Source organism: Elephantulus edwardii, unplaced genomic scaffold (assembly GCF_000299155.1).
Source record: "Elephantulus edwardii isolate Elephantulus edwardi_28Jun2011 unplaced genomic scaffold, EleEdw1.0 scaffold00196, whole genome shotgun sequence".
Classification (NCBI taxonomy): domain Eukaryota; kingdom Metazoa; phylum Chordata; class Mammalia; order Macroscelidea; family Macroscelididae; genus Elephantulus; species Elephantulus edwardii.
This window is the reverse complement of record NW_006399946.1, coordinates 5,500,048-5,515,158: the sequence shown is the minus strand read 5'-3', so window position 1 is coordinate 5,515,158 and position 15,111 is coordinate 5,500,048. Positions and strand designations below refer to the sequence as shown.

The 15,111-nt window shown below is 41.8% G+C and overlaps 1 protein-coding gene and 1 pseudogene across 1 annotated transcript in view; both read left to right on the top strand.

Annotated features, from left to right (window-relative positions):
• LOC102861267 (protein spire homolog 1-like) overlaps positions 1-3,693 on the top strand; it is a 508,352-nt gene extending 504,659 nt beyond the window's left edge. The window contains 1 exon segment of the mRNA XM_006897017.1: positions 3,435-3,693. Within this exon segment, the coding sequence (XP_006897079.1) occupies positions 3,435-3,693 (259 nt within the window).
• A 5,063-nt stretch (positions 3,694-8,756) lies between these two features.
• Positions 8,757-9,781, top strand: LOC102843065 (annotated as a pseudogene).
• The last annotated feature ends 5,330 nt before the right edge of the window (positions 9,782-15,111 follow it).

Below are 15,111 nucleotides of genomic sequence, written 5' to 3'. Positions count from 1 at the left end.
CATGGTTTAAAATTAAGAAGGGAGTGTGTCAGGATTGTGTTTTTTCCATACCTACTCAATCTGTTTACTGAGAAAATTATTTAAGAAACTGGACTCTATGAAGACGAATGTGGCATCAGGATTGGAGGAAGACTCATCTATAACCTGTGTTATGCCGATGACACAACCTTACTTGCTAAAAGTGAGGACTTGAATTCTTGTTGCAGAAGATCAAGGAATATAGCCTTCAATATGGATTATATCTCAGTGTAAAGAAGACAGAAATTCTTACCACTGGATCAATAGGCAACATCATAGTGGATGGAGAAGAGATTGAAATTGTCAACAACTTCATCCTGCTTGGATCCACAGTTAACTCCCTTGCTACCAGCACTCAGGAAATAAGGAGACATATTGCACTGAGTAAGTCTACAGTTAGGAACCTCTCCAATTTAGTGAGGAGTAATATGTCAATTTGACGACTAAGGTTTATCTGATTCAGGCCATGGTCTTTCTGATCAATTGCTATACATCTGAGAGCTGGACAGTAAATAGGGATGACAGAAGAAGAATTGATGCTTTTGAGCTGTGATGTTGGAGAAGAGCCCTGAACACTACGTTGATGGCCAAGAGGACAGCTATGTCTTGGAAAAGGTGCAGCCATCGTGCTCTTTGGAGGCAAGAATGATGAGAGACTAGTCCTTGGAGAGGGACATGATGCTTGGAAGAGTGGAGGGTCAGTGAAGGAGAGGAAGATCTTCAACCAAAGAGGATTGACACGGTGACTGCTGCAATGGGTTCTTGTGTGTAAGGAAAGATGAAGATGGCACAGGATAGGACAGGGTTCAAATTGCACTTGACTCAACAGCACCTAACAACGACAATAACTTCAGTTAGTGAAATCCAGCTGATTGTGTATGTGTGTATAATATTTTGTGTATATATAGTAATAAGGGGATTGTACAACCTTATTTTCTGAGAGTGAATAGGACTTGCCACACAAAAGTAAAGACTAAGGCCTTTAATATGGATTACATCTCAACATCAGAACAAAAATCCTCATCATGATAGATTGAGGTTGTCAACAATTTCGGTATACTTGAATCCACAAACAACACTGATGATAATACCAGTTGAGAAATCAAAAGGTGTGTTGTATTGGGGAAATTAGCTTTTAAAGACCTCGTCAAAGCAAGAATGTCACTTGAAAAACTAACATGAATCTCATCCAAGCTTCACTGTGTTTTCCATTGCTTCTTATGCGTCTGAAAGTTGGACAGTAAATAAGGATGACAAAAGAAGAATCAATGCCTTTGAACTGTGGTATTGGAGAAGACTACTGTATATTCTCTAGACTGATAAAAGAACAAACAATTCTGTCTTAGAGGAAATGCAACCAGAGTTTTCCTCAGAGGCAAGGCAACTTTATCTCACATACTTTCAGCATATTGTGAGAAGGGGCTGGTCTTTGGAAAAAGATATCATGCTGGGAAAGAGGGAAGATCAGAGAAAGACAGAAAGACTCTCAGCAAGATGAACTGACATAGTGACTGTAACAGTAAGCTCCAGTATATCAGAGATGGTGAGAATGGCACAGAACAGGGCCAGTTTGGGGTGTTTTTTTGTGTGGTTTTTTTTTTCTTGTTAGGTTGCCCATTGGCCCAGTGGTGAGGATCTTTGTTTCCTTGATGTTGAACTTCAGTCTATCTTGAAGGCTGCAGTCTTTGACCTTTTACAGCAAACATTTCAGGTTGTCCTCATCCAGGCCATGATCTTCACAATTATTTGCTATATATCAGAGAGCTGCACAATGAAGAAGAATCAATGCCTTAGAGTTGTGGTGCTGGAGAAGGGTATTGAATATACAATGGACTCCTAGGAGAACAAACAGGTTTGTCCTGGAGAGGGTAAAACTAGGCTGCAAGGAATTTGAAGCTTCATCTGACATGCTTTGGGCATGTTGCAAGGGGGGACCAGTCCTTGGACAAGGACATCACGCTTGGGAGGGTGCAGGGACAGGGCAAGAGAAGAATGTAGATGAGGTGGATTGACTCAGTGACTGGGATAATAGGGATAGGTGTGTCAGAGATAAAGATGTTGGCTCAAGATAAAGCAGAATTCAGAACTGTTTGTACATAGGGCCGCTGTGAGTCACAAGCGACTTGATGGCACATAATAAATAATAATAAACTTAATTGAAGGTTTACAAAGAAATTGGTTTTCCATTCTCTTATCCATACATATTTCCCCTCCCATACCAATCCATAGTACATATCCTATTCTGGATTGGTAATTACAACACACAGTTATGTTTGATTATCCATTCATTTCAGATTGACCTTCCTTTCACCCATTCCAGTGCAGTGTTCATTATTGATTCATTCTTTTCCTTCTCTCCCACACATCCCTACTGCAACACTAATTTTTATGTAGTGATCTTAACATTATTCGTCCTTTTAAGTTATTTCACTCAGCATAATGTTCTTTAAACTCATCTATGTTGTGTAGTGCTTCACAAGTTCTTCATTGTTTTCAGTGCTCCATTGTGTGAATGTACCACACTATCTATTCATTTGTTGATGGACAACTGGGGTGTGCCATCTTTTTCTGAATGATACTGTAGTAAACATTTATGTGCATACATCTGTTTGTGTGTCACCTCTTATCTCTTTAGTATATTCCCAGTAGAAGAAGAGCTTAGTATTTCAAATTGTATTTCAAACAATTTTAAGGAAACACAAGACTACTTTCCATAGTGGTTGTACCATTTTGCTACCAGCAAAGCATGAGAGTTGGAATCTCTCCGTATCCTTGCCAGGATTTGTTTGCTATCCTGTAGAACTTTGCTATTGTTGCTGAGGTGAGATGATACCTCATTGTTGTTTTGATTTGCATCTCTGTAATAGCTAGTGATCTTTAGCATTTCTTCATGTGTTCATTGCCCATCTGAATATCCTCTTTGGTAAATAGTCTTTTCATATCTTACGCCCATTTTGTAATTGGGTTACTTGTCTTTTTCTTATTGAGGTACATTGGAGTATTCTATAAATTTTAGCTATGAGTCCCTTATCAGATATATCATTGCCAGATATTTTTTTAAGTTTGGTTTCCGTCTTAAACCATAAGGCAATCTGTTATTATTAGGGTCACTCTGAGGCGTAGTCAACTCAATGGCATCTAATAAATACAATAATGTATAGATATTTATACATATTTTTATGCTGTTGTTAAAAAAATTCATGAATAAAGATTTTTGTATCATTTTGTTTTTAGTATTTCTGAACCTTGTAGTCAATAAATAATTCTTTGGAGGAAAGACTTAACATAATCATAATTTTTAACCATTCCGTAATGTTTTGACAATAAATGTACTTTTTCCCATACGCTCTTTCTGATATTGCATTGGAACTTAAGTGATGATACTAGGTAATTCTGGTTTGGTTTTGTTTTTTCAGGTTCTCCTCAAAGTCAAAGTCTGTGGATAAATCAGATGAAGAACTACAGTTTCCCAAAGAGTTCATGGAGGACTGGAGCACCACAGAGGTGTGCGTGGACTGCAAAAAGTTCATTTCAGAAATCATCAGCTCAAGCCGCCATAGCCTGGTGTTGGCCAACAAAAGAGCCAGGTTAAAAAGGAAAACGCAGTCTTTCTACATGTCCTCTGCAGGCCCTATGGAATACTGTCCTTCAGAGAGGACTATCAATGAGGTCTGAGATAATTCCACTTGGCTGCTTTGTGCTTCATATCAATCAGAGAGGACTCTGATTCATATCAGTGAGGTATAAGGTCATTCCACTTGGCTGCTTTTGTGCTCCATGTCCGTGTCTGTGTGTGAGAACACTAGCTGTCCCTCTGGTCTGATTTAATAGGCTTGGATTTGCAGCTTACCCAGTTTTTGCAGCATCACTTTGCCCCAAGCCTGAATGCTGTGTTCATTTCCATTTACAGTATGTCTCGGCCTAGCTAGGTGTTGTGTGTGTGTATCTGAAGTCCAGAAACTTTTTCCTTAGTTCAGTTCTTCAAATAATTTTCTAAGGCAGAAAGTTTCTCACATGAGAAATCAACCTAACCAGGTGTCAATCTTAGCACAGTTTATACAGTAAGTCATATTGACACTTACACCTGCCAGTGTTCATGTCTAGTATGTTGTGACCCTGAAAACTTAGAGGTACAATTAGGCTATCTATCACTGCACAGCACAAAGCCCAGGAGGATTACTAACACTACCAAGCCTACTGCTGAATTGTCTTTGCTCTGACGTGAAGAGAAGACCAGGGACATTAGGCCAGCGTGCTAAGTCAGCACTTCTCTGTAGGTTGTACACCACACTTCTGTCTTTATCCTACAGCAATTGATCAGTGCCTCTGATGTGGACAGCAGGTTTCCATATGCTCTCTCAAGTGTATCCTGGTTACCAGTAGTTTATAATGGAGGCCTTAGAATCCCAGTATTGTGGTAACTTCAGGAGGAGGAAAGCTAAGAGCCTGTCAGGAAGGCCCACCGAGGTGCCAGCACAGTGGGACAAACGGGCTGGTGCTCAGACACTTCCCACTATGTCCTGTATATCATGCAGCCATAGTAATGAAATAGCCACAGTTTGGCTAAGGTCTCAAAGTGAAATATATTTATTTTTATAAGTAGATTTTAAAATAAAGAAAAAAAGATTGTCTTGATGTTTTAAAGTTGCAAGAATATCAGTCCACTGACAGGCTTTCCAGGTACTTTTTTATTCCATTTGGGTTTTCAGTGAAGGTACACTTGGAGACATTGTATTCCTGACATCTCTAAGCATGTGTGTGCCCCATGAAATAGGCTATTCTTTGTTATTTTGGTATGCTTAGAAGCAACTAACCAATCAAATTGCCATTAAGGTTTGGAAAATTGGTGAATGCACATGCACGATAATATTTGAAAAACTCTAGTATGCATTTGTAATCAACACCATGATAGTACCATTTAATAAAAGGCATAACAGTAGCATTTCATACCACATCAGAATAGAGGGACTTTTCTATATAAAATTAACAGCAATACCTCAAACTGCTCTGCTAGTACTTTTTAATGGATTGAAATTCTGTAAATGAGTTAAAATTTAATTTAGAAAATTTATTAAAGTCATGCATGCTCATCTGTATTGTATGTCAAGGTGAGTGACCAATGAGCCTATACTGATTATGTAACATTTTATTTAAGGGCTTTAAAAGCATAGTTGGTGAGTCTCATTTATAATAGTTTTCAAAGGACTTTTCAAACTTTATATCCAGATCAGTATGTAAATCTACACACTTTAATGTACTCAAACCTGGGATTCCAGGGAGGGGTCAGAGTGGAGAGGAGATCTATGTCCATAGAACATGCATGTATGATATTGTGCTTTTAAGAACAGTTACTGCTTTACTGTTTTTATTAGAACATCAAAACCTAAATCCTGCTAATGAGAATTCCATTCCCATATGCACAGGAAACATCTAGTATCTTGTACTTCCTCAGGTTTCTACTTTGTAAAATGACTTGGGCACTTTGACCATCTCTTAACAGAATATCCAACTGTAAAATCTTCAGGGGCATAAACAGGGCCTCCAAGTGTATCAAAGAGGTCAGCTGAGTGGGATATCCTCATGGAATACTTTGCAGAACTTCATGGAAGCAAAAGGTACATGGCACACTAAAAACTGTAGAAGTAAAACTTCATCACTTTTTGGTGCCAAAATAAGTTAATCCTCCTGCATCCCTGACATGTACCTTCATGTCATGAAGTCAGTTCTATATTGGTTAATTCTGGAGGCTAATTCTCTATATTAATGAACTTGGTTTTTAAATCTTTATCCTTTAAGAATATCTTTCTAGTCTTATTTGTGAAATAACAAATAAAATTTTTAAAAAGTAAATGTTCCTCTTTATTTTGGTCCTCTGGTATTCAGTATTTACTTCAGATCTAACAACAAAAAATGTTGCTTGCTTGCACTTACTTTTTGGAGTCAAATGTGTCTTGGAACTGTGTGAGCATCAGTGAATGCCTAGCCACATTCCTCTCACTCACACTCTGTCCCTCCAGGCTCCTAAGGCCCCCCACCTCATCAAGCCACCCTAGTGGGAGATTTTTCTCTCCCCCTAATGGTGTAGCATTCTATCACTGTCAAGTATCAAGAAATGCTTGTAAATACTGTATTCTATTAGTATTTGAAAGGCATTCATCTAGTATACAGTGGCAAATAAAAAAGAATAGATACATACATTGACTTAACAATCTTATTAGAGTCAAAATCTTAAGCCTTTTCATTTAACCAGAAGGTTGTTGTATAAGAGTTATAAAAAATGATTTTAAGTTTGAAGACATTTATGTGATTAATACCATGAACCCATACCATACATTTCTTATGGCTGCTATTTTTCTAACTATTAATTAATATAAGACTTGTTTTTAGGTGTCACATAGAAGACATGAAAATTTTTAAATTATGTTGTTATTTGCTAAAGCAAAATACCAGACAACTTTGTACATGTAAACTGTTGAAGACCTGAGGAGGTCTGTACTGGTGGACTTTGTGTGTATAAATTCAAGATACTGCTACTTTTTAGGCAACATGACAGAATCAAGCAATGTCCATTAAAATATTTTATTTTCAGTATCATCTAGAGAAAAATAAAATGGTTTTCCATCATATCTTCTGTGTTGAATTCCTGTTAAAATCCTATACCTTTTAGTAACTAGCTGTTTGAAGTTAACTGGGTGGGGAAGGCAAAATGCTTTTATCATTGGCAATTTAAGGTCATTTTGAGAAATGCAAAATCCTCACATGGAGGCTTAGCGAGTTTTGGTGGCTTAGTGGTGTGGCATTGCATGGCCATCCCATAGGTCAAGTCCACCAGGAGCTACAAGTGAGAAAGACAGGCATTCTCCCATGCTATCTACTGCCTCTAAAAGCCCACTGGAGGGTCGGCTATGCATTGGTTCTGATTTGACAGTACATAACCACAACAACATATAGAGGCTTAACCTAGAATTCCTGCTGGGAATTCCCAAGATGATTCACACTAGGAACATTTCTTTTTATAGCATTTAAGGGCTTAAAATAGAATTCTTAGTGTTAAATACAGAACCAAGATAAGGAGCATTGTTTTTATGTGAACTGAGCAAGGAAGCATGGACCCCTTATCGTAACTTGGATATTACATGACATTGGGTTTGAAGTTCATTTCCTTAGCTAGACAGTTGTTAAGATCTTGCACCGATGCTTCCCTGTCATTCTGTTTACAGTAAGGCATATTTTTGTGTCTAGTTAATAATCCAAATATTCAGTTACTTTCTAAGTTCAATTCAGACTCTTAGATTTCAGAGAGGAGCTCTGGTGGCATAGTCTATAGCAATTGTGCTGCTAATCACACTGCCATGTCCGTGGGTGGTTTAAATCTACCAGCTCCTCAGAGAAAGATGAGCATCTTTTCTCACTAGGGTGCTTGGCCTCAGAAACCTGATGTGGGCTCTCTATGATCCAGAATGTCAGAACTGGCTCCATGGCAGTGAGTTTTGAAATGCTATAGATACAGGAATTTGAATATCATCTGCGAGAAAAGTTTTGGGTAATGCTAATAGTTTATGATTATTTCATTTTCTTAGAAAAGAAAATGTAATTATGTATCATCATAGTCCTGAATTTCCTAATAATGTTTTAGGAATGAACTTGATTACATGTAAAAACTCCAGTCTTGGTATCTCTGAAGAATGTGTGCCAATGTGCACCCACCTGGATAGATACTCATTTTAACACTAATGCAAAGGCATAGATCCTAGTACCAGGTTCTTTTGCCCTTCCTAAGAGTCTAACCTTTGATAAATGTTGATAGTTATTGAAAGACTTCAGGCCTTTTGTTCATAGGGTCGCTATGAGTTGTGCTTGACTCGAAGGCAACAACAAGAGTCTAAAAGTGAGAGCCTCCTTATAAAATTCTGCCTACACTCATTAAATATTCAGATAAAATTATCTGCCTTATAGACTGAGATTACACTGTTCTGCTTATCCCATTGTTTATATAAGATTCAAGATGCCAGAATAGGAAGCTCTAGGCTCCCCTCCTCCCATTGAGAAGTTAATAATATAAGCACAAAACAGCAGTGCTTACTCAGGCAAAACAGAGGTCATGTCAGTGGGCAAAAAAATCTAATAATGTACTACCACAGCCATCCACAATACAGTAAGATAGAAGATGAAGGAAAAAGAAAACCTAGGAAACTGTGGAAAAGGTTGGGGAAAATATAAGTTCTAGAACTTATATTAAAATATCCTGTTCGCAGCGAGGAAATCACATGGAAAAAAAAATAATCGAAGAGCAAAATAACAGAGACTCTCTTTGAGGATGATTAGACATTGAACTTACCTGATAGAGATTTTAAAATCAGTATTTTAAATATGTCCAAAGAGTTAAAGAAGGGGAACACTTGTAGACATCCAAAGATGTTAAACATTAAGGGACCCCTGAATCTATTGAATAAATTTTGAGCCCTCAGCCAAAACAGTCACATAAATCTTTTCTAAACTATTTACCTCAATGATGTCTACTTTTAAAAAAATATCTGCCTATATTTTTATAAAACCAAAGGAAAAGCGTTCTCCCTCTCTGACTCAGATCAGAGGGCAGCAGGTAGGGCGCGGGGACCAGCGTGCATGGGCCATGGTGTGGTGCACCCTATGATGTGTGCACCTGCTCAAGATGTGTGGCCATCGTGTGGGGCTTTAGCGAGGCCTGTGTTGTGGTTACATGACCTTCAAGGGCACCAATGGCTGTGTCTCGGGCAAGGCTACCTCTCACTGCCCTTGCTCACCCTAGATACCCTCTAGGGTCCCACGTGGGCAGTGGGCTGGGCCGCGAGGAGCCTGTAGCCAAGGGCATGCAGTGGGTCCTTCTTGGTACAATGCCCAGCCTAGTGCCTCCTAGGCTGCTAGCAGCAGCCATGTCAGGCCTGGAAAGCCGGGTCTGAGGTTAGTGTCAGGCTTGAGTCCTGGCCATACACTCTTTGACTCTGACTTCAAGAAGGAGAAGTACAATCCCAGAGGTACGCAGTTCAAATCCATCAGATGCTCTGCTGGAGAAGGAGAGGCAGTCTCCTCCTGTACCAGTCAGATCAGATTTGACAGTACACACACACAAAATAATAAATTTTTCTTTTAAAAAAAGGAGAAGCAATGTGCCCTGTTTGGAGGAAGTGAATGAGGCCATGTGGGGCTGGGCAGAACAGTGTCATGGGTGTCCCAAAGCAGTCTGCGAACCACCTGCTGGCACTGTCCGCCTGCGCGCCCTTCAAAGTCTGCTTCAAGAAAGATCACGGGATGGTGGGGCAGGTAGGTGTTCAGCTTTGGTGCCACCGCCAGCCCTCTGGACTATAAGTTCCAGCTGAAAAGCTTCAGCTTTTTACTGAGTATCCATCCCTGCGGATCTGGTACATGTACACGGAGGTCCTGGCAGTGGCTCGCTAGATACTCCATTAGCCTCTGCAGGGGTGCAAGGCTCTGGCCTCCTCAGGCTTCAAGTACCTCGAATACGAGAGCGCCGGCCCGGCTCCAGGGAATAGCACCAGCTGGCGAGCTGCTGACCGATGGCTTCCAAGAGCCTGTTCCAGCAGAGGCCTTGCCCCAACAGTACCCTGAGCCCAACCCTGCGGCCCCGTGTGGGCTGCCCCCTCGAACCCCTTCCCGGAACCTGGTGGCCACTGCACACCACAAAGCATCCCCTGAGCCCGAGGGAGCAGCAGTGGCAGCACTGGGCAGCCCTCAGTGCCCCATACTCAGCCGAGAGCCCAAGTGAGTCCTTAACCCATTGCTGTGCTGAAGAGCATGGCGAAAGCCCTAAACCACTTACCTAAAGACCCAGGTGGGGATGGAGGCCCAGTGTGCACTGGTGGGGGCAGCCTGCAACCTTGTCAACTGCCCAGCCTCCAGCCCCGCATTGCCTGGTGTCCTGCAATGGAGAGGCTGAGATCAGACCCACTGGAGGGGCCAAAGCTGTTAGCAGGGCAGCACCAGGCCCCCACCCCCATGCTGTACCTTGTGCTCGGAGCGGCTAGAAGACACCCACTTCGTCCAGTGTCCCCTGGTATCCGTACACAAGTTCCACTTCCTCAGCTCGCAAGAGTTCATGAAGGCACAGAGCCCGGTGGGCCAGGTGGCAAGTGCTCACTGGTGGTCTCCTGGACCTTCATGCAGGGTGAGATTGCCACCATTCTTGCCGACATCACCAGGGCAGCCACTAGTCTATTGCCCCTGTCCCTTCACCACCCACTGCTGCTGCAGATAAATTAGTCCCTCCTCCCACCCAACGCAGTGCCACCCCCACCCATGTGCGTAACCCTTTTCTCAGCCCAGACAGGTTCTCTGGGGTAGATACTTTGGAGGTGGGGGGAGAAAGATTATATCTGAGAGGGTGACCAGACTCCCCAGGCCCTTCTAGTGTCCCTCTTGCTGAGCTGAAACTGAGGCAGGGAGCAGGGTAGATGATGAATTTGTTTCATCCTTTGGTGCCTCATCACATTCTTCAGTCCTGTGGTCAGTCACCCAAAGAGTGTGGTCTGTCAAGCATAGAAAGCTGGGAATTGCACTATGTCAACAAGAAGAATAAACAGATTCACCCACCTAGTGTGACCAATGATTAACTACAGTGGAATGTCCTTACCCTTTCCTCTTCCCTAAGACCCTGTTATAAAAACCTGCCCAAATACAACTTGGATGCGACTTCATTAGTCTCCCTCTCCAGACCAAGGAACCTCACCTGGGAGCTCCCTTAATAAATCTGCCTTTAAATTTTCGCACATCCTGGTACCTTTCTTGAGTCCACAACCTTACATCTGGTGCACGAAACCTGGGAGATGAGTTAAGGTGGGCTGCACTCCCACCCTCTCTCAGGGTGAGTGTGGCACACCCTTACTCTCTCTTGAATCTACCAACCCACACAGTGTCAAGATGCTCGAATGCTAAGGTTCCCCTTCTTCACTTCTCTCCCCTTTCTCCACTTCTCTCCTGTTCTCTGTGTGTTTGCTGGCTGAATGATTTGAGTGCTTGTGAAGAGGCTCCAAGGCTGAGGCTACTCTGAAGCCATTGAATTTGTCTGGGTCCCCACCTGTGATTCTGAGGTGTTGTCATCTGGCTTAGTGACGATATTGGGGAATCCTCTAGGGACCTCAACCAAGTTTGGATTTGGTGAGAGCATGCCTATGCTAAGACAACTTTACCCTATAAAGGGCACAGCCAGAGGGATGCCTGCATGGACTGAGGGGACAGACCCTTTGTTGTCTGTCCATCCTGTGTTTATGTCCAATTGTTAATGGTGTCCCCTTTCCCTGAATTCCTCCTTCTTCCTGTCCACTGCTAACCTTTATTCTGGAAGAGTCCTTGCTGGGAATTAATCAGCACTTCCTCCCTTTGAGGACTCTCTGCTCCTGTTGTTCTTACTTCTGCCTTCTCCCCTCCCTCTTCCTCTCCACTCTCAGACTTCTTTTCTGACTTCTCTCTCACACTCAGAAAGGACCATTTGCTCATAAAATTTCCCATGCACTGTTCAGAACAGTCCCCAGGTATTGTGCTTCCAGGAATTTTAAGCTCCCTTGGGATTCAGGTCTGTTACTAGACTCCTACCCACATGCACATACAAACTAACAAATCTGTGTCAGGAGATCCACCCATACCAAGTAGTGCCGGGCTATTGATTGTGCTAAGGGATGTCCATGCCATCCTTAGCCTCTCTCCATCTGAGACTTAGTTTCCAGGGGATACCCAGAATCTCCGTTACCTCACCCATGGACCTGAACACCATGGGTAGCTAAATGTCTAAGCCCCCAAGGGACAGTCCCTTGGGATGCTTCCTTTCAAACCTGGGCCTGGCTGAGGACCTCCACTCCAGGAGACTAATCTTTTAGTGTAACTGGACATGGCCACAATATCAGCTAGATACGACTCTTGATGGCCTGAGAATGGAATCTTTGATTTCAACACCCTTCAAAATCTTGACAGTTTCTGCAGGGGGTCTCAAAGATAGCCAGAGATCCCATATGTCCAAGCTTTCTTTTACTTACACTCACGTTCCTCTCTCTGTAAGGCCTCCCAACCTGTGCAAGTTCTCTTAGCCCAAATCCCTTGGCCAATTAAGTCTTCTGATACCAAATCATCCTCTTCCCTTATTCCCTCCCAAGACACAACCTCATCTTCTCCCAGAAATTCTGCCTTTTCAGACCCTGTAGTCTTCCTTTCCCAATCCCCCTCCCCTTTACCCACTATCCCCTCAAGAACCTGCCACCTCTTCAGCTCCAGTAAGCCCAGACTCAACTACCCCCACCCTCACATCCCTGGTTGCTAGCCACACTCAGTCTCACAAGACTCACAAGACAAGTCTCTCCTCTGTCCTCTTTGGAAAGTTGCAGCCATTGTGCCTTTCTCCCTAACTGACCTTTACCAAATAGAAAAGCAGCTAGGCTCACTTTCCAAAAACCCAACAACCTATATCAAAGAAGTTAGCTATCTGACCCAGACCTATGACCTCACCTGGCATGATTTTTGTTGTTGTTGTTGTTGTTGTACTGTCCTCTATTTTGACCCCGGATGAAAAAGAACATGTTCTCACTGCTGCCCAGCAACACACAGACCAGGTACACTTAACAGATAGTACTATGCTGTTTGGCCCACAAGTCATTCCCTGGTAAGAGTGGCTTGGACATACCAAGTCGATACAATAGCAGGAAAGAATGGTTGAGCCAGATGTGACCGTATGATTCAATGATAATGAAAAATTTCAGGAAGTACCATATGAACAGGAGTCAATGGAAAAGAAGAAAGTGGAAGCTGCATTGATGGCACTGGCAAACAATAAGGACCCAGGAATTGGTGGGGTACCAATTGACTTGTTTCACTTAACAGATGCAACTGTAAATGCACTCACCAGTCTGTTCTAACAAATTTGGAGGCCAGCTGTCTGGCCAATGGATTGGAAGAGGTCTATATTTGGTCTCATTCCCAAGAAAGGTGATCCAACAGAATGTGGAAACTATTAAACAATATCATTAATATCACATGGAAAAAAATACTGCTGAAGATGATTAAAAAATGGCTAGAACAGTACATAGATACGGAACTACTTGAAATTCAAGCAGGATTTAGAAGAGGCCATGGCACCAGGGATATCATTGCTAATGTCAGATGGATCCTAGCATATCAGCAGAATGTCTACTGTTTTATTGACCTTTCAAAGGCATTTGATTGTGAGGGTCATAACAAGTTATGGCTAATATTGGGAAGAATGGGAATTCCAGAGCACTTAATTATGCTCTTGCCAAACTGATACCTAGACCAGGCTATTGTGCGAACAGAGTAAAGGGATACTACATGGTTTAAAATTAAGAAGGATGTGTGCCAGGGCTGTATTCTCTCTCCATATCTATTCAATCTATATGCTGAGCAAGTTATTCAAGCAGCTGGCTTCTATGAAGAGAAGTGTGGCATCAGGACCAGAGGGAGACTCATCAGTAATCTGCGCTATGCAGATGACACAACCTTGCTTGCTGAAAGTAAGGACTTGAAGCTCTTGTTGTAGATCAAGGAATACAGCCTTCAATGTGGTTTGTATCTCAATGTCAAGAAAATAAAGATTCTTATCACTGGACTGATAGACAACATCATTGTAGATGCGGAAAAGATTGAAACTGTCAACGACTTCGTCTTACTTGGATCCACAATTAACACCCTTGATACCAGAAGTCAGGATATCAGGAGATGTATTGCACTGGAAAAGTTTGCAGTTGGAGATGTCTCCAAATTATTGAAGAATAATGATGTCAGTTTGACATCTGATTCAGGCCATGGTCATGGCCATGTATCACTTGCTGTGCATCTGAGAACTGGAAGATGAATAAGGATGACAGAAAAAGAATTCATACCTTTGAGCTGTGGTATTGGAGAAGAGTGCTGAACACCGCATGGACTGCTAAAAGAACAAACAAATATATCTTGGAAAGTGTGTAAGCAGAGTGCTCTGCGGAGACAAAGAGGATGAGGTTTCACCTCACATACTTCAGGCATATTGCTAAGAGGGGTTATTCCTGGGAGAGGTACATGATCCTTGGAAAGGTAAAGTGTCAGCGAAGGAAAGGAAAACCTTTGACCAGGTAGATTGGGTAGATTGACACAGTGACTATCACAATGGGCTCTATTGTATCAGGAAGTGTGAAGATGGCATAGGATAGGACAGGGTTCAGATCTCTTGTTCATAGGGTCACTGTGGGTTGTACTTGATTCAATGGCACCTAACAACAACAATTAGTGACTAGAATGAAAAAGTTGGAAACGAAGAAAGATTTGTAGTTGGAGACTGTGGACCTTGTGACAGAATTGAGACTGAAGAACAAAAGATTGAATTTTGTACAATCAATGGATTATTCAATGAAATATATTAAAAAAAAAAACCCAACACTAACAACAACGATACACATGGACTTCACCTGGTAGACTGCACAGGATTCAAAATTACTACATCTATGAAAAGGGTCATTGGGGAACCTTAAGATCAGCAGTCAAAATCAGACCAGGTGGGGACTGTTTTACAGACCATCAATTACTCGTGTGCAAGTTCAAATTGAAGTCGAATAAAGCAAGTGGACAACAATAATACAACCTTGAGTATACGCCAGCTGAATTTAAAAGCTATCTCAAAAAGAGTTGTTGATTTTTTCATGAATATTGGTTTATTTGGGGGTTTTTGTTGTTGATGAATCAAATTTTTTTAAAATTGTGACTTTAATGACATTTTACAGAAAGGCTGGGTTATCATTCATTAATTGCTGCACATTTTCCTCCCTCTCCCACCCTTCCTCCTTCCCCAGTCCACTTTGCACTTCTTGTTCCGGATTGTTGTCATACATATAATGCCTAATCATATATTCCTTTCAGGTAGTTCTTCACTTCGTCTGTTCCAATGCAGCGTTCATTATCTATCCACTCTTTTTCTTTTCTTTCCCCAATTCCCCAGGTCAGTCCTATTTTATAACAGTGGTGCTATGCAGCATTTGCCCTTTTGTGACTGAGCTATTCCTCACACCATAGTATTTTCCAGGCTTACCCATGTTGTATAGTGTTTTATTAATTCATTGTTTTATC